The sequence below is a fragment of the Passer domesticus genome, chromosome 1 (genome assembly GCF_036417665.1).
Source record: "Passer domesticus isolate bPasDom1 chromosome 1, bPasDom1.hap1, whole genome shotgun sequence".
Taxonomy (NCBI): Eukaryota; Metazoa; Chordata; class Aves; order Passeriformes; family Passeridae; genus Passer; species Passer domesticus.
This window is the reverse complement of record NC_087474.1, coordinates 99,801,679-99,824,426: the sequence shown is the minus strand read 5'-3', so window position 1 is coordinate 99,824,426 and position 22,748 is coordinate 99,801,679. Positions and strand designations below refer to the sequence as shown.

The following is a 22,748-nucleotide window of genomic DNA, read 5'->3' as shown; positions in this document are numbered from 1 at the left end:
AGGGGTGACCTTATCGATCCCTGTAACTCCCTGAAGAGAGATTATGGCCAGGTGGGGGTCGCTTTATTCTCCCAGACACTCAGCGATAGGATGGGAGGATGCAGCCCTAAACTGCACCGGGGGACACTTCGGTTGGGCATGAGGAGGAATTTCTTCACAGGAGCCAGCAAACAGAAAAGCTTTAAACTTTTGAAACCCTTGAGGTCTCGGCAAAAGCTGCAAGAGAGGCAAAAACCCGCACTGAACACGCCAAAACCAGGGGCCCTCACGGAACGCCTCACAGAGAGCGGCCCCGCCCCCTCAGGCCCCGCCCCCGGGGTCGTTGCCACGGGAGCCGCGCGGGGTCGCGCACGCGGCGGCGGCGGCCAAGATGGCGGCGCCCGTGTCTCTCTGTCACATCGCCTGCTGCGCCAACCGGGCGGGCGGCGGCGCCGTGGCCTGGGGCCGCGGGGGCCTCCTCGCCTTCGGCAGCTGCCACGATGTCATCCTCTACGACCCGGCGGTGAGTTGATGCGCTCTGGGGTGGGGCCGGGACCGGGAGCAGGAGCAGGAGCAGCCCCTGACGCGCGGTGCTGTCTGTCTGTCCCGCAGGTGAGGCGGGCAGTCGCCGCCCTCCGCGGGCACGCCGGCAGGGTGAACTGCGTGCGCTGGGTCCGCCGGCGGGACCGCGGTGAGTAGCCGGGGCCGGGTCCCCTCGGGGCTGGGGCCGCTGCCCAGGCCGGGCAGGGCGGGCGGCGGAGGCTCGGCAGCAGCGGGGCTGCGCTGGACGCTCGGGGAAATTGGGAACTGCGAGCCTTGCAGTGCATCTTTCGCCCTAAGCCTAGTTTTCCAGGAGAGATTTTCACACAATCAGTTAGTTTAGAAAATATCTTGAAGATCATTGAGCTCAATCTATGATCCAAGAACCACCGTGTCAACTAGACCATGGCACTGAGTGCTCCGTCCGTCTTTCCTTAAATGCCTGCAGGGACAGTGACTCCACCACCTCCCTGGGCAGCCCATTCCAATGTCTAAGCACCCTTACTGTGAAGAAATTTTCCCTCATGTCCGACCTAAGCCTGCCCTGGTGCAGCTTAAGACTGTGTTCTCTCATCCTGTCACTTGCTAGCTGGGAGAGGAGACCGACCCCCACCTGGCTCCTCCTTCCTGTTGTAGGCAATGATAAGGTCTTCCCTTAGCCTCCTCTTCTCCAGGCTAAACATGCCATCTCCCTCAGCCACTCATAAGATGTGTGCTCCAGAGCCTTATCAGCTCTGTTGCCCGTCTCTGGACCTGCTCCAGCACATTAGTACCCTTCCTGAATTGAGAGGTTCAGTACTTGAGGTGTGGCCTCATGTTAACACACAGGTCTGCAGGAATGCCAGCTGCCAAACCCAGGTGAGCTGAATGGTGAGGGGATCTCTGCTCTTGGCCCCACAGCCAGGGGCAGCCCAGGAGAGTGTTTGCCTGGGGCTGTGGCAGCTCACACAGGTCCATGGCTTGTGTGCTGCTTGTTCTTCTACCAGTCTCTTCAGTAACATTTGGAGTTTAGCGTGTTCTGACTTTGTAAACTAATTTGCAATGCCTTTTCAGCAATCTGTGATTATAAAGCTCTGAAGTTGCATGGAGGTTATGTGCTTGACAAAAGGACTCTTTAGATAGATAACAATGTTTGAGACACTTATGAGGCTTTTGCTGGATAGTAATTCCAGGATTTAACATTGTTTAGTGCAGGCTTTTCATAGGCATGTATTCTTGTCCTTAGGCATTTATGGAAACTCACTGAAGAAGAGAAATGTGACTGTTGATTAGACTGTTAATGTAATGTGCTGCTTCCTTTTTTTGAGAAGTACTGAGGTGCAAACATTAGTTTTTAATAGTGGTACGAACTGCCATCCTTTCAACGGGTTGCAGTGAAACATATTCTTCTTAAAAATGATTAAAATAAATTATTTTCAGAGAACTTGGGATTTCAATTTTCTTGTGAAGCTTTGAATTCTGTTTGTTTAAATTCTCTTGCTTTATTTTCCTATGTTCCAAAAAGACCAAACAAAACCCCAAAAGATTAATTTACACTGTTGGATTTGAGAGTCCTCTGGAAAGGTATTTTTACCACTTTCACACAGAACTTTAAATAGTCCTGTCAATTTTCTCTTTGTATTTTCTTAGGGAATATCTTTGCTCTTAACCTGTTCTGTGCAGTGCAGCTCCTATTAACCATCCTTTATTTTGGTGGAAGCTTTAGTTAGCAGTGATATTTTGTGAGTAGTAACCAGCAGAACTGCTTATGTTGCTGCTGTTACAAAGTTAAGTGTACACTGAACTAACCAAAGTATATTTTTTAGCTTCTGAAACAGAGTTAATTTCTGGTGGATCTGATAAACAACTTATTCTTTGGGAATGGAAAGATACAGTAACATGGAATAATCAGGTAAGCAGGGATAACCTCTTTTCAAATCTCCCTCTGAGCTAGTTTCTCACATATCACAAATTATCTGTTGTGTTTGTATTTCTGGTTCATACTATTTGTTTCACTTCGACTGTTTTTGGTTTTTTTTTTTAAATTGAACCCAGTGTGTATATCCTTGAAATTGTTGGTACTCTGTCTTGCTATGTACTGCTATAAATGTTGTTTCCTCTTTTCTCTGGTTCATCTTTTTCAAATCAGCATTGGTAAAGAAATTAACAAACCCATCAGTCATTGAGGGGATTTGTTTAGGTGTCTGAAAGACCTGTTTGTCTGTTCTTAACTCATCAGCTTTCTGATCTCACGTGGCAGTTTTCTTTAAACCACCTTAAAACCTTCAAACTGTGAGGCCCATTCTGAGGTGGCATTTTCTGTACCCTTCTTCTTTGTTTCCTTGTATCCATTTCTAGTGATTTCTGGTCAATCTGTGCAACAGTGTGGGGTTTGTATAAAGGTAGTCTTACCAGGATGATATACAAGTTGGAGTAGATGTTTAACAAAAATGAAAATAAAAAAATCTGTGCAACAATTGGCTTTTTTCAGAGAAATGGAGAAAAGTAAGGAGACATGCTAATTAATTATTTGTACTGTAAAATGTAAAGCAAGAGATTCAGTGTTGTGTGAAAGAGCCTTCTGAATGACCTGAAATTTTGATGAAAAAAACACTTTATTATCTAGCTTTTAATATCATGCTTATTAAGCACTGGATTGTGAACAGCTGTGTAGGTAACCCATTTCATCATCTGTGTCAAATTATTAGGTTATTAGACTTGGCATTTTAAAATGCCTGAGAATGCATAGTAGGGGGAAATTAACCTTTGATGGGGGAAAGTTCTCAGAAATAAGTTATTTCTCATCCTGATCCATTGTAACTGTTCATGCATTTATTTAAGTTAACTTACAGACTTTTAAATAAACTTTTTCTGCTGATGTGATGCACAGCCATATGGCAATAATTTCCAAAGAATGTGGCTACATGTGCACATTTTAATATGATTGCTAGATTAGTGTAAATTCTTAAAAACAAAGTTCTGTATTAACCAATCAAAAATTCTCACTGAGGCCTACCAGGCTGTATTTTGGAAATAGATGTCAAGTCTGTCTATGATAAAATCTGAATAAATGTTGGATGACTGCTGGTTGCAAAATTAAAAGCTTCTCACTTTGATCTTTCTGTTTATGAGGAACAGATTGCAAATTGAATCACCTGTATTCATTGTCTAAATTTAGTGGTTTTATTTTTCATGTTGGCATTTTGAAGGAGTGAAAAGCTTTTTGGTTTGTGAGAGCACTCTAAACATTGCTGCTAGAGCTGTTGTAGCTCCTGCTTATTCCATTGTGTTCTCTGCTCTGTCTCCTTCACTGAGATTCTCCAAACTTTTGTGGGATGTTCCTTAGGGTGAAGGACAAGAGAAGGAGAAAAAGGAAGGAAAACTGCTCTTCTTAACTTCTATACTGTTTCCAGCTTCCCTCAAGTAAGGGTGAGGTTATAGTATAGTAAAGGTATAGTGTACACAGGAACATTAATTCTGTTCAGCTTTGAGCAAAATCTTACTAAGTTAATATTCATTGCTGCTGTGTCCATTCTCTGTGTTTCCTGGAATATGCTCTAGCTTAAGCATAGCTTGGCAGACACTCTCCCATTGCAGGTATAGAACTAATTTTCAGTATTAAGTTTTTTTTTCCTTCCTAAAGTGGCTTTAAAAACTCTCTCTCTCACATAAGTTTCTGGAATTTAAAATTTAGTAAAATTTTCTCATGTGTTCAGCTTGTGAAAAGCACTCCTCTCAAAGGCCACACGGATGCTGTTTTTGTTGTGGATGCTGTCTACCAGTCAGATGAACCTGATTTAAATCTGCTAATAGCTTCTGCAGCCTCTGACTCTACTGTGAGAATCTGGTCTCGGCATGGTTCAGAAGGTAACTTTTTTTTTTTACTGTTAGGGATACAATACTAGCTAAATAAGAATGGTGAACACTTATCCATTAGGTATTAAATACTAACATCTTGTAATGCAACTACATTGATTTGTCTTCAGACTTTAGTACCTCATAGCACTTTATTACTCTTGGAAAGCCTTGGGTCAGATTTGTTGCAGAATGATATATCTTTATGTTTCATCAGGGGTGTGTGGGCTGAATTTACTTGTTTTTTTTTAAATATGTATTCAGATTATGATAATCTGAAGCATTTTGCTCTGTAATGTGGAGGCAGACTGTCTGTGTGCATGTGTGAAGTAGAATTACCTAGTAAAATGATTAATGCTGGCATTAGAAAGATGAGGTTTAACTAGTCACTTGTTTTGTCCTATTGGCTTGAGTCCAGTAAAGTTTGGGATAATGGGATCTTGACCTTCTGTTGAACTAGGCTCTTGCATGGAAATACAAGAAAACAGCATTCTAAAATACATGAGAAATAAATTGGGTAGATAACCGAGATTTAAGTATTTGCTGTTTGAGTTATAGTGACTGCATTTCTTTAGCTGCTTTCTTCCTTTGAAGATTTCCTATTGCCTTGCCTACATGAGAAAGGTGGGAGTTGCCAATTTACAGTCCCATATTCTGGAAGGCATTTTTGGTGCTCCCAAAGAACCCCATGAAGTCTCATCTTTTCTATTTTGTCTTGCTGGTGTGGGTTACAGTGATAGAGGGACTAATTCTTCTGCTGTAGACAGTTTATTTTCTGCTATCTTCTTTCTTTACTAGTTTAACAATTACTAGTTTACTAGTTTAACAGTTTCCAGGATCTCAGGGATATTTGCAGGTTTTTGGTCATCTCTCTAGCTACTGTTGTAGAAAATGGATTCAGTTTTATCTTCCTGTGTTGTGAATGCTTTTGCCACAGGACATATTTTGTAATATTTATTGCTTCTGGTGTGTTACCACAGTGAAGCTGTAGAGATTAAAGACTCAGTATTATTTTCTAACTCAACTAAATGTATGAATTTTTATTTGCTCACAGAAGATGATGATATTGTTTAGGCTTCTGGAAAAATGTAGATTTTTTTCAGCTTCTTAAAATAAAAATGGATGGGAAATTTAAACTATATAATATAGAAGAAAATGACAGTGTAATTGTAATAGTTACAGTGAATGAGATGAACACTGTCTGTTCCTGTTTTCCAGCTAAATGCATTGAAATTCTGCAGTTTGGAAATGGATTTGTTATGGATGTCTGCTTATCCTTCTTGCCTGGCAGCGATGGTAAGTAAAGCTGCACATCTTGAATATCAATGCAGGAAGAAAAACCTAAGAAATCCCCCAAACAGATTTTCATTTGACTGACTCCAGACCTGTGTGCCACAGTTTTTGCTTTCTATGAAATCTGCTTAAGCTGATTCTTGTATCTAAGGATTTTCTTTGAACTCTTCTCAGTAATTAAAAACAAAGACTGATTACAGTGTCTTCAAAATGGCATTCAGATGGAGTTGTTTAGTTGAACTCTTGAGATGGAAAGCTTTAAACCAGTGTAACAATGCTGTAAATGAATGGGATAGGATGATGCTGTTAGTTCCACCTGCTCCTTGCAGTGCTGCTGCACGTTTGTTCTTGTTTGAATTGAAGGGCAAAATTCAAAAAAAATCTGAAGGCCTGCATTGAAAACCATAGGTTCTCAAGGGGTATTTATCATCTATTTGTTCAGTGTTTAATGTGAAAAAATTTGAGATGCTGAACTACTTTAACCTGACTGTTCAGTATGGTTTATGTAGGTTTCTGCTAACAGAAATGTTAGGCTTTGTAGGCTGCCACAGACATATTCTTTTTCTGCAAATAGGTAGAAGCTTTTTTTAATAAAGCAGATGTATCCTCAAGTATGTATACATGTGTGTGTTGAATGAAATTTGTGTTTAAGTATCATTTGAGTCTTTCACCTGGATGGAGGCCTGCAAGGTGCTCCCAGCTGAAAAAGTGATAAATTTTCATAGTGTGTCTGGAATTTTCAGCTCTTTGCTGCATGCATTCCACACTGATGTGTTGTTTTGATTATATGCCTACAAGCATACTTTATTCTTTGGCTTTGATAATTCTGGGAGCAATGAAAGCTCTCTCAAGATGTGTTGTCCAAATCATTTGGAAATGCCAGTGTCTGTTTTCAGAGCATGTTTGATACCAAAAGCAACATCTGCACCATTAAAGAACATTTACATCTCTCTCTCTCTCTCTCTCTCTCACTCTCTCTTCCTGTTAATACACTAACATATGCTTGTTGAGGTGAAGTTAAGAGGCTTGAGGGTGAATTAAAATCATTACTGCAAGCGTGAATATTCTTTAGAAGTGAAGTGCTTGTGGTGTCTATGAGTATGACATTCAGATTATAAAACAATAGATTATATCTTCATTTATGACACTGTATAGGGTAGAAATTCTCACTGTAATGCTCTAGAGCAGTGCTTCTGTTTAATGTCAAAATTGTGTTGTATGTAAGAGAAGTAACCATATATTCTGAAAGCACCATAAATTAAAATTATCATAGTAGTTCTTAAAACTGAGTGTTTCTGAAACTCAAATTGCATGAAATGTTTGAAGCTTCTTTGAATAGTGGAATAGCAAGGATTTTGTTTTCCTGAGCCCCAAAACCAGTGTTGCTTAAAGTTACATTGACAGCAGGACAATCCCTTATTATGAACTCTTCCCATCCCAGTTCAGATCAGTTATCAAAGCAGTACAGTGCTCATAAACTGAAAAAGAGTTCTTTATTTTTCTCAAGAACTGAAATTAATTTCAATTTGCACAAAAATTTAATTTTGTGTGGAATTTAAAAAACAATTCTAGACATTTGCTTTTTTTAATTCCAGTTCCAATACATATGACCTATGCTGCTAAAATGGCAAAGAAACAGTTTAAATTTTGAACTGTAAATGCATAGAAATGTTTCCTGTAGAAATCTGTAAAGGGGTTTTAATAAAGCATAGCCAGTATTTTCTCCCTAAACCTGACATAGTAGTCCATATAGCTGAGGAATATGTTAATTCTGAAATCTGAATAAAGGAGCTTAAAATGTATTATTAAAAATCACTGCTGATCATTTGTCAGAAACATTGATCTCTAATGGCAATTTGGAATTTTAATGATCTTCAGGGAAAAATGATTGTGATAAATAATATCATAAATAAGGAGTTGCTCAGAAATCTTCATGAAGGCTGTGTTGTCAGCTGCACAGGGATTCAGAGAAGCTATTCTCTTGAGAACAATCTGCATTTCTTAAGTCAGGAACTAAATACAGAATTACTTTTCTGAAAATTATAAACTGCATTTCCTGAAGCATTTACACTAACCTCTAATTTCAGCAAGAAAAGAAATTTAAGGCTTGCATTGAAAATTGATGCATATGCAATGGATGCTTTAACTTTCAGATGTTCCTGATGCCTAGGATTTTAACTGATTGTCCTTGAAAATAAATTATTAAAAAAAATAAATTGAACTATTTTGTCAAGAAATCAAATAGGGAAATCTGACAGACTGCTCATAAAAACCCGTCCAGTCATTTGCAGCTGGAATGCAGCTTAAACACTTCTCTGGCAGCCTCTTTGTTAAGGAGTTTCTGTATATTTGCTGTTTAGCCTTGAAGAACTTTTTGCAGTTTTGGTTCCTTGCTTGCCTTTTGCCTTACAGTGCCTGCACAAACTCTGCTTCTAAAATGCTGGCAGTAGGATTTATTTTTTACAAATCTTCATCAGCTATTTGCCATATTATCTGATTCTTCCTATGACCTGGATAATGGTCATGATGTAGCGTGGCCTCTGACAGTAAATAATTGTCTCCTCAGGACTGAATTGCAACAGGTGAAAAAAACAGAGCAAGTAAACTTGGAAAAGCTCTGATTATCTGACTTACTTTTCTTATTTCCTGTGCAGGAATTTTATCTTAGTCAGATCCAAATTCTAATATCACAAAGCATTTATGTGAAAAACTATATACTAGTCTGTTTTTGTCATATATATATATAATTTCTGGTTAGAACTTTTTGAGTGAAAGTATTTGTATTTGTCTGCAACAGCAACTAAACCATAATTCTCTCTTTGGTTTTCTTAATTAAAGTTTCATTCTGTTGAATAAATACGTAATTACAGTAATGGCCCATAAAATGTGCTTCTCAGGAAAGGATGATATTGTCTTCAAGAACATCCATTGGTTGTGTTCTATGGAAGAAAACGTCACTCCTGCCCAATTTCTGTAGACCTGATGAACAGGAACCTGATTCCAAGCAGCTCATCATCTTCAATCCAAAGCAGGGTTTTTTTAGACCTGTTAAAGAGAGGAGGAGATGGAGGTGAATTGTGGCTTAGAGGCTGGAGAGAGGAAGCAAGTGATGGAGCTATAAGAATGTGGCATGTGACTCAGAAGCGCAAGAGGAACAGTGGATAACTAGGCACAGATTTGGTACAACTAGAAGATTAGTATAGAGGATAAACATACTATGAATATTCAAGTTGATTTTTGATCTATCCATAGTAAAAATAAAATTATCTATATGAAGGGATGTCATGGAGGCTTTTTGTTAAAAGAAGTAGTTGATTTTAGTGAAATTCAGTATCTGGTTTTCTATCCAGACTTGAGAAATGCAAATGTCTAGCCCTTAACTTATAACTTATTTCTTCATAGTTGTATACTAAATTTACTTGCTTTTACTGTTTCAGTCCCTAGCAGTAACACTTCCTCCTTATGACATAAAAAACGAAGAGTAGAGTAAGCGTTAACTATTTTTCCTCATCCTCTTCTGTTGTAGAGAGGAGCTAATACACTGCCTAACTTCTTTTTTTTCTATCCCCCTCAGACATAACATTCTCTGGTTTGATTCAATAGACTTACAGGGTCTGTGCACTTTTTAGGTTAGCCACTGGAAGTCAACTACTACTGAAGACTTGAGCAGTCTTGAGTGAAAAACAATTCATTATGTTCGTCTTCTTGGGTACAGATAGTGGTGATCTGTCTTCCCATTCTGGTCTTTTTATTTGCTGTATAATAATTATGCTTACTCCATCTAAACCTATCTTAGTTGATTAAGGAGCTTGAATTGCCTTAGTTCTGAGTCATCTTGTTTTGTTCTTTCCTTCTTCTGTATTTAGAGCAAATGCCTGTTGATATAAATGAAATATAATTAATTAAAAATGCTAATGCTTGAACTTCCTACAGATGTATGAGCTTGAGGCAAGCTACTTCTTTTAGCATCTTAAATATTTATAGATATTATTTGCAGTTGAAATTACTTTTGAGTTCTGTGTTCTTAAGATATCAGTTTTTTAGACAGCTAATGCAGAAAACATTAAAAAGTGGTATCACACTTGCCTGTCTGTTAGTATTGTTATATTTTGATATATTTCTGTATTGATTTTTACATTACTTATATTTTTTCATGTCCTGGAATATGAGATCTTATAAAAAAATGAAGATCTGCTTTTCCTTTCTAGTACCAATACTGGCTTGTGGTGGTGACGACTGCAAAATAAGTTTGTTTATACAGCAGAATGGTCAGGTAATTGCAATTTATGTCTCTTGCTCAGAGCATTACTGAGTTTTTTGCTTCTTTTCAAATGTGCTGGTGATTTTTTCCAAGTTCTTCAGTAAGTCCTTTCTGTCTCTATGTAGCCATTGCATACAACAACCTTTTTTCAAATAGTTCATCTATTTTTTTAGGTAATAATGAAATGCACATACAGAATATTGAAGTTGAATTCAGTGCATGAGAGTGTTTTCTTGATTTTTTTTTTCCCTTGTGTGAAGATAGCCTGTTTCTATTCCCACTGCTACAAAATATCTGCAACTGTCCTTCTTTACAACGTATCCAGGCATTGAGTTGTTCATATGGAAATAATGTTCTTTTCATTCTATAAATTCTTATAATAAAACTGTTATGACTTCTATCTGAGGAGTTTTATGTTTGTTGCTAACTGTGCCATTTATGCCTGACTGCTTTTGAACATCAAAAAAAAAGTATTTTTAGGAGTATCAGATCTTATAAAAGCACATATTTTTCATATGTTATTTGGAAGCTGGCAATTTTTAGTTTTTCATACAGATAAATATTCCTTTTGAGCAGTAGAAAAACGTTATGTCCTCTCTTGCATCTGTTCAGAGGTTTTGTTAGATTCTAAAGCATGTGTAGAATGACTGTTTTCCAAAACAGAGCTCAGTATCACTTCTTTCTTTCTCTCACTCCCTTAAAAAAACCCTTCAGATCACAAATGCTCTCCCATTGCACCAGTGAAGCTACCATTTAGAACTCCTCTTTGAAACTGGCATATATAGAACCTCTTAGTCTGCTGCAATTGCTCAGACACGCTCCCTTTAGGGATTAAAGAATAGATACTTCTTTATTCTTTTTTTTTTTTGAGAGAGATAAAAGCTACTTTATAGATAATTTTGCCTGTTTGTGCTGCCATGTACAGTAGTAAGATTTTTTTGGTTAGTGATGTTGCCAGTAAGATAAATACTTCATCCCCTTCTTCTATGTTTAATGATTTCTTGACCACTCAGAAGAAAAGAAGCGTGCTCGGTTAGATTTTTGACTTTTTTTTCTTTTTTCCTGTGTAGCTTGTGAGTTATGTCAGTTTAATGAATTCTCTGGGAATTAGCAATGGCAAAATACCACTACTGATTCTTGAAGTGTTAAAGAAAGACTTTTATCTCAGGGACTGTGTGATCAATTTTTCTCATTCAGAGTTTTAAACTTGTTTTCTTGTATGATTCCGGTTAACGAATTATATACAGTTTAACTGCCAAAAATGTTCAGAGGTACATAATTTATTTTGCCCATTGTTGGCCAAACTTTCTGGTATAACAGTAATCTGCCATTTTAAAAGGCAGTCAGTCTTTGGAGGGCAAAGGAAGGTAACTTGAATAAACAAGTTTCCTCTTAAGCTTCATAGGCAAGTTTGTGCTGTCTTTTTTGGAGGTAGGAAACTTGATTTATACATGGGGTGAGCAGTTTTGTTTTGCATGTGATATTTTTCACAGTTTCAATTTCAGAAAGTATTTTCACCAGCTGTTGTGGCAGAGTTGTTGTTCAGAATATCTCTTAAATGAGGTGGGACTTCTTGTTGGTGACTATCTTAACTTTCCAGAACATCTCTTCTAGCTAAGTGGACAGTGCAGGCCTCGAAGAGAAGAGCCTGTGTTGTGCTTTACAACTGTTAACAGAATTAAAACATCCTTGCAAGCCCTCTGACATGAATTCCTGCCTAGCTGCTAAATCTCCTTCATCAAGTTTTCTCAGATCTACTGACACCTTTTTTATGGCTTCTTAGTAGTATTAAAGGTATTTGAAGGAAGTGTTACTATAGCCTTGCCATTTTTTTACTGGAACTTGGCTTAGGAGAGTGATTAGAATCTTAGCTCCTGTGTCATTCCCTATGTCTTACAGGTAGGGGCCTGTAGCTCTGTTCAGTTAATTCAGTGACTTTTGTAAAGCACTTCCTTTAAAGGTTGTTATGAATATTAGTGTGAATCCAGAGGTAGAATATGCATTCGTAACAGGGCATTCTTATGAAACTTAAAGGGCACTGTTAGACTCTGAGGGAGGATGAGGCATCTTTAATTAGCTAATTCAGGCTACCTTTTGGTAAACTCATTAATTTTGCAGTCCAAATGTATTTGTTCAGTAAAAACTACTTGGTTTTTAGAACTGAGTGGGCACGCTTTACATCTTTTGAGACTCCTTACCCATAGATCCCTTATGTGTTACATAGTAGAGAGAAAATGAACTCCTTGCTTTTCTGACTTGTTGGAAGAGGGTATTGATTTATAAAAGTATCCAGGGAAAAATCTTTCAGAAACCATAATATGTCTTCCTGCTTGGTATAGAACACCTACAGATGTGGCCTGTGGAGGGCAAGTAAACTGGCAGATTAAATTAGAGTTTTAAACCAAAAGTTTTCTATTTGAGCTTTGTTTTTCTGAGAAGATGGTGTACTGTGTGTTTTGGGTTCCACTCAAATAGTTTGGCACAGCTGAGAAGTGGAACAGGGGGATGAATCAAAGATAATTAAGGCTCATTCTAATCTGTTAAGATTAACAGCTGCATAGAGGAGGGATGTCACATCTAGTGTCTGCTGGAGAAAAAAATGAGAAGACTTGGACCACTATTGCCAAGTTTACCAAACTACTAGCCAGGCTACTAGCCTGGTCCTGAAAGAGATGTACTCAAAGTGTGGGCAGGATTAGTTTTGCAGAGTGTGCTGGACATGTCCACAGCTTCATTAGTTGTGCTGCCTACAGAACAGCTTTATTCTTTGCTTAAAAGTAAAGAAACCAGATTGCTGCTAAGCAACAATGTTCAGAGATTAGGTAAGAGGCATGGTAAGTAGTCAGAGGAGGAGGTTTTGTTAGTTTTAACTGTTGGTACTGTAACCTCTTGTGTATCCAGTGACGACCAAGTGGAAACTGAAACAAAGAAATATGAGACTATAAAAACAAAATCTGTAAAAAAAGATAAGAATGACAGCTCAAAACACTGGTGTATATAGCACCTAGACAATAATAGAAACTTTGCCTGAATCACCTAAAAGTAATGACCATGTGCATCCGGACATACCTTTATATTAATTCTATTTTAGAACTGAGTATATCTGAAGAAACTGAATGTAGGATGCCAGGAGACATAAACTTCTAAGAAAAGGGCAAAAACAATTCTGAAAATCCTAGCATAACAGCATATACTACTCCTTGCTCAGTTTCAGTCAACAGTTTTTATTTTCATGGCAACCAATATCTTGAAAACTTTGACTGTATCATAGAATCTTAGAATATCTCAAGTTTGAGGAGACCCATAAGGACTGCTGGTGCCAACTCCTTGGTCCTCACAGACCACCTAAAGCTAAATCAATGACTAAGAATGTTGTGTTCCTGTGCTTCACTTCTGTGTATGGTAATAGCCCTTGTGTTTGCCTCTATTTTCCAGCCATTGTACTGACACTGCTCAGATGGGTGAAGAGTGGAGGATGATGTTATAGGGATGGGAAACAGCATGAGTCCATTTAAGGGACTGGATGCATTTTCAGGGGTTTGGGGATATCTCTCTTCAGCAGTGAGGCCTCATGCACCATCTGGTGCTGGTATTACGGCCACGAGTGAATATGAGGTAATAAAATTCAGCAGCCTCCACCTTATAAATCATGTGAATAGTTCAGTGGGACTATTCAATGTAAGCATATAAAAATTAGTACAGACTTCTAGCTGACTGTTTAAGCATGTTTGTTCTGCAGCACAAAAGAACTACATGCTTGACTTCAAGCTAAGTAGTTCCTAAAAGCCTGTTCAGGAAATGACTTAGAAAGGTATAAATCTCAAAATAATTAGTTTTACTATTTTAAGGGAAAACAAATGGCTGCTTTTCTTAATAGATCTCTTTGATGTAAGATGAGGAAGGTAATTAAAAAAAATGCACACCACAACACCTTGAAAAGGGAAAATTATTAGATGTGTGTTTAGATTAATATTAGGGTCAAGTTTCAGGAGATATACACAGTGTTAAAGGAACAATAAAAGAGAAGGAAGTTAGCAACAGTTCAACCTGAGCCAGTCTTTCAATTAGAAAAAAAAGTTAGCAACTAACCTTGATGACTATCACATACAGAGCATTTTCTCAAAGATCATATAAATGAATAAATAAATGTGTTTTATCTATTATCTGAAATATCAGTTGCTAAAGATATTTTTTATGTATTGCCAGAAGCATGTCATCTTCAGAAAAATCTTTAGGTTGCTGTTTAATGTCACTTCCTGGGCTGTTCCTTCCTGCCTTTACACATAACCTGTTAGGTGTTTAACATAAACATCTCTCTGGAATGCCCTATCTACAAGTGCCAGTGGCTGCAGAAGTGACCAGCCAAATGAGGCTTAGGTGGCTGTGAGAACACATTCTTAAGACCTAAACTTTCTGATTTGGAAGTATCTGATGAGGTTAGTCTGATGGTGTATCCTGTTCTGGTCATGTATAGATGGACTTGTAATTTTAGGGGTGTTTTACCACGGCATGTAGTTACAGGAGATGGGGCTTCAAACTGAAAGAGGGTAGGTTTAGAGTAGATATTAGGAAGAAATTCTTTACTGTGAAACTGGAACAAGTTGCCCAGAGAAGTTGTGGATGCCCCATCGCTGGAGTAGCTTGTGGCCAGGTTGGATGGGACTTGGAGCAGCCTGGTCTAGTGGAAAGTGTCCCTGCTAATGACTGGTGAGGGTGAATCTTTAGATGATCTTTAATATCTTTTCCAAACTAAACCATTTTATGATTGTGACTGGAAATGTGTGATGAGCAGGGGCAGAGTAATGCTGTTTGATGGGAAGGTGGTTTTGGAGGATGTCAGAAATGTTGGATCAAAGAGAGAGGCTCCAATTTCTGAGTATGGATTTTTTCATACGCGTATAAATTTTTCCTTTTTTTTCCTGTCATGAATTGGAAGAGAGACCTCAGTTGCAGACTTGTGCTGATTGCAAAGGCTGTCATTTAGTCATAGTTCTAAGTAGGCCTAGGTAAGGGATTTAGTAGGATATAATGCCAGAAATAATGTCATAAGTTATTTATACTAACCTACACTAGTGTTTTAACTGTAACAGTTACTTCAGACACTTTAATTCAGCTTGGAATAAAAAATGTTGTGGAAGTAGGGCTGTTTCTGGGCAAAGAAATGTAGAAATGAGTTAAATGCTGAGTAAGGTGTAAATAGTTGAACTTGAATAAAAAAACCCAGTAATGTTACGTATGTTATAAATGAAAATAAATTACTAGTGAAAGTTCTTAAAACGGGGTCCGGACTGTGTTTGCATTCTGGTGTTCCTGAGCCTGTGTTCATGCAGAGTTTTCCATCAGCAGTTCTTGGTGTATATCTTCCTTAGAAATTTTGTTGATAAACTTAAGAAACATAGATAATATTTCCAGCGCCATAACTGATTCTTATTAATCATATTCTATTATAAATATAAGTTAATTATTGAAAATAATGTCAAAGCATTTACTTTTCTTTTTTTACTTGATTTTACATGTATTCATTTTCTTCATCATCTGCAGTTGCATCCACTTCACACAAATATGAAAAATTACTTGTCACCTCAAACCTGCATTATGTTATTCTTTGTGTACCACAGTAAGCCTGATAAACTTTAAAAAAATTTCAATGGTATCATAGAGAGACTGTAGCCTCTTGAAGGTGTGCACTGTAAATTCACATCCTTTCCTGCTCATATATGGGTTACCTGTGCTTTATCCAATGGTGGCAAAACAAAAAAGGCTCATCTTGAATCTGTGTGTAAATTACAATCCTTTGTTGGGGCACATTTTTTTTCTCTGTTTTAGATAATAGAAGCTATAAATATAAAAAAATTGAAAAAATAAAGCTTATTGCTGATATGTGCATGGTCATTAGGTGCATTTCTGTGATGTAACAGGAGTTTTTATTCAGTTTCAGAAAACGTTAATACTCCCTGGTCATGAAGATTGGATAAGAGGCGTTGAGTGGGCAATCTGTGGTCAGTATGCAAGATGAATAAAGAGGAATAGTGGTTTAATGGCAGTACTAGTGTTTTACCCCCTCCAACAGTTCACCTTGTTGCACTGTAGCACCTCAGCTCTTGTGGTTGTGGTGTTTCTTTTCCTGAGATGGTGGTAATTAATATTAAAAATCAAGATGAAACTTGGTATCCTTTAAAAACATTTTTCTTGCTTGTTTCAGGTATGTTAACCTGACTGGTACTTAAATGCAAACAAAATGGGGTTTTAGCAACTTGTCCTTCTCAATGTAAAAATGTCTGTATCTGAGTGAGGAAGAGTAGAGGGAAATAGTATGTTTATGTTTTATTTCTTGCTTCTCCCCGCCCCTTTTTTTTTTTAATTGGGAAATTATGAGGAGAATCATTTCAGACATTACCTAATCAAATAGTTATTGCAATGGCACCAAAAAAGAAAGTAATTTGAGGATGCTACAAGCCTGGAGAAAGAAAAGGAGGAAAAGAGATTTTGACAAGTATTGAGACTGATAGAATTCCAAAAGCAAAGGCCCATAAATAGTAGGGAAGTATATGTATAACATGTACAGTACTTACCATATCTTCCATATTTTACAATCATGGGCATATTTCTAGTGTGTTATAAAATAGTAGAGAATTTGAATTGTAGTAGGGAAATTTGAATTTGAATAGTAGGGAAAATGAATTGATGTTGAAATAAAACTGAATTTTTTTATGATACTGTGTACAATAGGAAAAATTAGGATAATGCTGTTAGGTTCACGTATAGAAAGATTGTAGGTTAGTCATGGCAGTGATTGCAATGAAAATGTGGCTCTGTTTTTTCTTTTTTTTCTTCTTTTTCTGAAAACAAATAGGTGAAGACCTTTTCTTAGCAAGCTGTTCTCAGGACTGTTTGATAAGAATTTGGAAAGTATGTACAAAATTAAAGCAGCTTCCAGAAACTGAAGATGATTCCATAAAACTGAAAGAGAATATTTTTACTGTTAAAGGTAGGGTAACAGCTGTAAAATTCTCTGGCACAACTTTTCATTTGTGTATCTTTTCACGGTTCTGGAGAAGCTGACAAGGTGTTTGTTTTGTGTTGACTGCATTATTTTTAGCTGTTAAAAAGGCAGAATTACTGTTTTAAAGCCAAAAGTTAATGATACATTACATGAAATGGTAAAGCAGTGAGAGGGCTTAATACCAACATGGGTTGTTGTTGTTATGCATATTCCAAATGCAATATGTAGGACACTTATTTGTCTGTGGGAGAGAAGCTGTTTTGTAGTTCTCCAGTTTAATAGCTTAGCTTTCATTTTCTTTTGAATTCAATGAATTAAATGGTGCTGCTATTACTTAAAGATTAGAAACATACTGCAAATAACAGGTAAGCATGTGCTGTCTTACTTTATGGTCATTCAACAAGCTGTTTAAGCACGGTAACATCAGATGCTTTCATTACTGACATTGTAGGGTAAATGGTTTGGCAACCTAGTCAGTATAAGGAAGTTATGTGTAAAAAGTGCTCATGCTACTTCCTGCAGATCCTGATTCATTGTTTGAAGTATCTTAATGCTTGTGTTTTCAGTCATTTGGAGATGCAGATATATGTAAGAGTAAGCATAGTGCCAATTTAGAGCATTTATTTCAACACTGCTTGAGAGTTCTCCAGGAATTCTGAGACCCTTCTGAGGCAATACACTGACCTGTGACCAGGTCACAGGGATTGTGCCAAAGTAGTATTTCAAGGAGCTGTTCAGTGTGAGGAAGCTTTTGAGATGTTGAAAGCAGTTGATTATTTTCACCAAAGATATCAGAAATGACCTGGTCTTTCTTGGTTTTTAGAAAGAAATATGCTTTTCTCTGATTTGTGGCAGATGCTGACACATCATATGCAGTTTCTTTGGAGTCTGTGTTGGCTGGCCATGAAAACTGGGTGTATGCAGTTCACTGGCAACCTTCATTTTCCAAAGGTAAAAAGATATCAAACACTTACCAATGTTAAGTGTCGTATACAGAGTACAGTCATGTGTCTTTGTATTGTGTTCGCTTGTTCCTGTAGAGATGACAGTCTTTAAATTCTGCAAATAATGTTTTATGAGTAAACAGATGTTGCCTTGTACTCAAGTTTTCTTTAAGGAATGAAATTAAATTACAGAGCTGTAAAGACTTTATTGTAATTGATTTGTTGGGTATGGTGTACAAATAGTTTAATTAATCAGTAAGAATTAATAGCTCTAATAGGTTACCTTGATATATGTATTTGAACTGTCAAGAGCTCTCCTTTCTTTTTAGTGATGTAGATTCCTGGAGTATCAGTTTTTCTCAAGCATGTAACTTTAAGGCATTAGTGCAAACTCCCATTGAAACAGTGTTATTTATAGTTTAATTTTGCATTTTGCTCTAGTATTTATCTTTCTTTTGAAATCCTTAAATTCTGACAGCCTTGTTTGCAGTACTGGTTTGCTGTTATGTGTCTACCTGACATAAGGGAAGGAGATTCTTGATTTGACATTGCACAGTCAGAACACCCTTGACTATTTGTACTTGCAAAGGTGTCTTTTTTTCTGATGTATTCTAGAGTTACTGATGGCAGGTGACTTCAGCAGTACAAAGGACAGCTTTGCTGGTGTATACAGCACTTGAACAGCAGAGTGTCACTAGAATGTCAAAATACACTTAGTGAAAGACACAACAGGACATGCTTTAAAAATATTGGTTTAGTTATCTGGTCCTTAAACTTTTCTCTTTTTTCTAAATTAGACGCCAGTAAAATATTTAGCCTTTCAGAACAAGGTTTAGGCACAATGCAGGCCTGTCAGCCTTGCACTGCAATCTGAAAACTGTCCTGTTAGACCATGAAGTTTTCCAGGTGCTTCTGCATAAATGTGAAGCTGCTTGTGTTCTGTGGCCTACCCAATGCTGGGTTCCCTAAAATAGATTTTCACTAGAGGCAGACTGATCTGAGGGACATATTCTCAGTGCAGAAGGTGAGGTGGAAAGTCTGTTGCTGACATACCACCTCATGAGATGCCTGCCAATATCTCTATTTTCAAGAGAAGTAATTCCTCAATGATTTTCCTGCAGGTTTCACAACTGGTGATGAACTAGCTCCCTCTTTCCCATTCTTTGATCTTTTTTTGTTTTGTTTTCATTTCTTGTTGGGCTTTTTTTCTGGAGTATTTCATTGCATTCTGGGGAGCAGTCCTGAGTTGCTGTATGTACTACAGGGCGCTAGTGTCTGCTGAAGTCAGTAGCAAACCTAACAATTTGGGAATAAATCCCAAACAGTGACTACTGGGCAATTATTTTAAACTGTAAATGTCTCAGTAAAAACTTACTTAAGGAATGGAACCGAGAACTGCTGTGCATTCTCTTTGTGAAACTCTAGCTTTTCCTCCAAATTATATTTAATTCAATATAAGTTTGGAGTGAGAAAACTGGAATATGGTTGTTCTCATTTACGTGTTTTACTTTTTCTTTGGGTAATTATGGCTGAGAATACAATATATCCTAAAGAATGTCTGGCAAGGTTGTAGAGCTTGTAAATTTGGCATATAAGAAATGTATTGCATGTTTCTGATGGTGAACAATTTTTTTAATGTGTTTATATTTCAGTATTACCTAATTTCTTCACAACATATGCTCCTAGATTGTAGGGTAATAATTTTCCTTGTACTGTAGATGGCAGCATGCAACAACCAATGAGGATATTGTCTGCATCAATGGACAAAACTGTGATCATCTGGGAACCAGATAAAGAATCTGGAGTCTGGCTGGAACAGGCAAGTGTCAGTCTTTCTCACAATATGTGCTGTATGCAAGTTATGTTTCCAGCATCATGTGCATACTTTAGGGAGCAAAAACTCTAAAATTCTGGCAGAGAAAGGCAAAGTGTTTTCTTGCAAAAAAACTCCTTCTGATGCTCTGTTGCGAGAAAAACTGTTTTTAAAAAAAGGGATACAATACGATTTTTATTGCTTGTTTGTTTTCTTATTACTGTACTGAGGAGTTTATAAGGAGTGTTTGTGCTCAGCTGTCTTTCTCAGTGTACAAGGCAGGGGCTGCATAGTAATGCATGGTATGTGCTCCTGGTAAGAGGAAGAGGAAACCCTCTTGAGCTATTTGCAGTTCATCCTTGTGGGAACATGACCTAAGCAATTACCACAGAGCAGCCGACACGCAATTCACAAGCTTGGTTTTACTCATAGTAACTTGATCATTGGCTGTGTCATGAGGTTTTCCATTTGAGCTGAATACTCATGTGTCACTCAAGTAGTGTTCTGAAAGCTGTTCCTATGTGGATCATCCTAAATAAACAGGTAGTACAACCACATTTCTCTAGTGCTTTGATTGATGTCTTTTCAGTTGACCTGCTTTTCCAAATTGAAGTAGTTCAGTTGAAGTTGTTTGTGTTGGGTTATGCCACCCATTGTTTGTGGTCTCTCCTGTCACAAAGAAAGTTCCAATTGTCTCTTGGGTGAAAAAGTGGGAATTACAGTAGGGTATTTAATTTTTCCTCTGTTTCATTGAAAAATTCCCATGCCTTTGTGTTTAAAGTAGAAATTAGTTCACAAAAGGGCAATCACATAGAGATTCCATTTGATGTCCCTAGGTGTCACAGGTAGTTGTGGCTAAATTCACAAGCTTCTAAAAATGGATTGTGTAGTAAAGCTTGTTGCAAGTAATGATTCTTTAATTTTACATTCCCTTCGCATTGGTTTGACCACAAATGTGTAGCTTCAAGTTCAGATCAGATATTTTAACTGCAGAAATCCATTTTGCATCAAGATAGGAAAATCTGAGCTGGAAGCCTGCAGGGAGGAAGGGCACAAGGGGAACATCCCAGTTTCTCTCTTTCATCATGATATGATGAACAAGATGTCTTCAGAAATTCATTCCCCTGCTCAGAGGTGAGACTAGAATTCTGCCTCTAGCATGGCATGTCAAAGTCACTTCAATATGAATGGTATTTTTGTGAATGAGTGCTAATAAGATGGAACTACTGGTGCAGTGCCATTTAAAATGGGACATTGGTTCATTTTGTTTTGGTCTTAAAAGAGTGTAAGAATGGGGGAGTTGAAATCTTGAAAGAAATTGTGGTCTTATGTCTTGAATAGAACTTGAAAATGTAACTTGATTAATCTTTTAATAAAATTTAAAAAGTGGAAGGGCACTAGAGCAACTGTAAGGCCTATGTGTGTGTGTGTGCATATATGAGAAGTTGTAAGAGAAGCGCAAAACAGAGGCCAGAATATGCCACAGAAGGAGTGTGGATCACACTGCAGCTGTTCATGGAGAAACAGGGAAGTGAAAGTATGCTAGGGAATCTTGGAAATTGGGTAGGAAAAAAGAATGTACTTGGGAATTATTGTTTCTTTGGATAATTTTTCTTTATTGTGAAACAGAGCACTCATCAGGCAACAGATGATAAAGAATTGTTGCATCCAACAAGCTGGACTGAAACACAAAACATTTGGGTTTGCATCTCATCTATTGCAGTGTTTTCTTTCCCTTGGGGGAATCCTACCTTGGTGTTGATGAAGGGAGGATCCATTCAACTGGCATGCAGCTTTAATTCCCATGACATTTCAGTGCTTAACTTTGCAATTAAAATATTCTTCAAATGTGTTTGTGTGTGTAATGTGAACTCTTGTCTAGTGGTAGTTTTTCATCTCATGAAGTAAGAATGATTTTGTAGGAGTGGAAGGCCATTTTCATGTATGTTTCACTTCTGTTCATTAATTTAGGTGCGGGTAGGTGAAGTGGGTGGCAATACTCTTGGATTTTTTGACTGCCAGTTTAGTCCAGATGGTTCGATGATCATCGCTCATGCTTTTCATGGAGCACTACACCTTTGGAAACAGGCTACAGTTGACAAGGTATGTTGGTTTTTTTGTTAGTAGTATGACTTAAAAGAATTGTACTTTTAAGTAATTTGAGGTAAATTTCTTTTATTAATAGAAAAGTGTAACAGTATAATTTAAAATTAGTGATTGAAATGGTCCTTTTCTGAATGTAATCATCTGTAGGAGTCTCATTCCTGAAATCCTCTAGGCTCTAAACCCTGTTTCTTACCTGTTGGGATCATGAGGTCAATTGAATAGATTGAACTCCTTTGTGGTTGTGTTTTTTTCACAGCTGAACAAATCACTCAAGTTTCTTTCAGATGGGAGCAATACATTAGTATTTGTTTCTCTTCAGCCTCTCTTGAGTTCTAATAATTTGCTGTTTACCAATGTCTTTTTCTTAATAAGCACATTTATAGTTTTATTGTGCTTAAAATTAGTCAAATGCCAATCAGTCAAATGAAAAACTTCTTACTTCTTTGTGGAACTCTTCTCATAGAAAGAATGGACACCAGAAGTTGTGATTTCAGGACATTTTAACAGTGTAGAAGATGTGAAGTGGGATCCAGAAGGAGAATTTGTCATCAGTGTGGGCTCTGACCAAACTACAAGACTCTTTGCTCCATGGAAAAGAAAGGAAGAAACAGAGGTATGATCTTCAAAGATTTTGTGAGTGTGGTTAAGGGGGCTTGGTCAGTCCTGAGTTTGGAATGACTTCTCTAAATATAACTCAAACCTTAAAGTTCCCCAAGCAATGATCTGTTTAAAACTGCTTGGTTTGGTAACTGAGTACGTGCTGTTTTCACTTTGCAAAAACTCTGCCACTAGTATTTTTAATCACACAGTATGATTGCAGTTCAATCCTGAGTCCATGTCCAGATTACCTTCAGTTAGTGTTCTCCCAGAGTCTTGGAAAACAGGCTCTGCAGTAATTCAGAAGGAGGAATACGTGTCTGGTACTGATAACCACCTATTGCAGTGTTTAACAGTTGGCTACACTGCTGCAGGTAA

The 22,748-nt window shown here is 37.6% G+C and overlaps 1 protein-coding gene across 2 annotated transcripts in view; it reads left to right on the top strand.

The window, feature by feature from the left end:
* Positions 1-348: 348 nt before the first annotated feature.
* The window catches only part of ELP2 (elongator acetyltransferase complex subunit 2), a 38,575-nt gene continuing 16,175 nt past the window's right edge, over positions 349-22,748 (top strand). For both annotated transcript variants that reach the window (XM_064430989.1, XM_064430978.1), the window contains exons 1-12: positions 349-502; positions 592-670; positions 2,325-2,410; positions 4,215-4,365; positions 5,572-5,649; positions 9,855-9,919; positions 15,840-15,906; positions 16,761-16,895; positions 17,766-17,861; positions 19,573-19,673; positions 21,639-21,770; positions 22,237-22,386. In XM_064430989.1, coding sequence (XP_064287059.1) covers positions 371-502; positions 592-670; positions 2,325-2,410; positions 4,215-4,365; positions 5,572-5,649; positions 9,855-9,919; positions 15,840-15,906; positions 16,761-16,895; positions 17,766-17,861; positions 19,573-19,673; positions 21,639-21,770; positions 22,237-22,386 — 1,272 coding nt within the window. In that variant the 5' untranslated portion in view covers positions 349-370. The remainder of the gene's footprint in view (positions 503-591; positions 671-2,324; positions 2,411-4,214; positions 4,366-5,571; positions 5,650-9,854; positions 9,920-15,839; positions 15,907-16,760; positions 16,896-17,765; positions 17,862-19,572; positions 19,674-21,638; positions 21,771-22,236; positions 22,387-22,748) is intronic.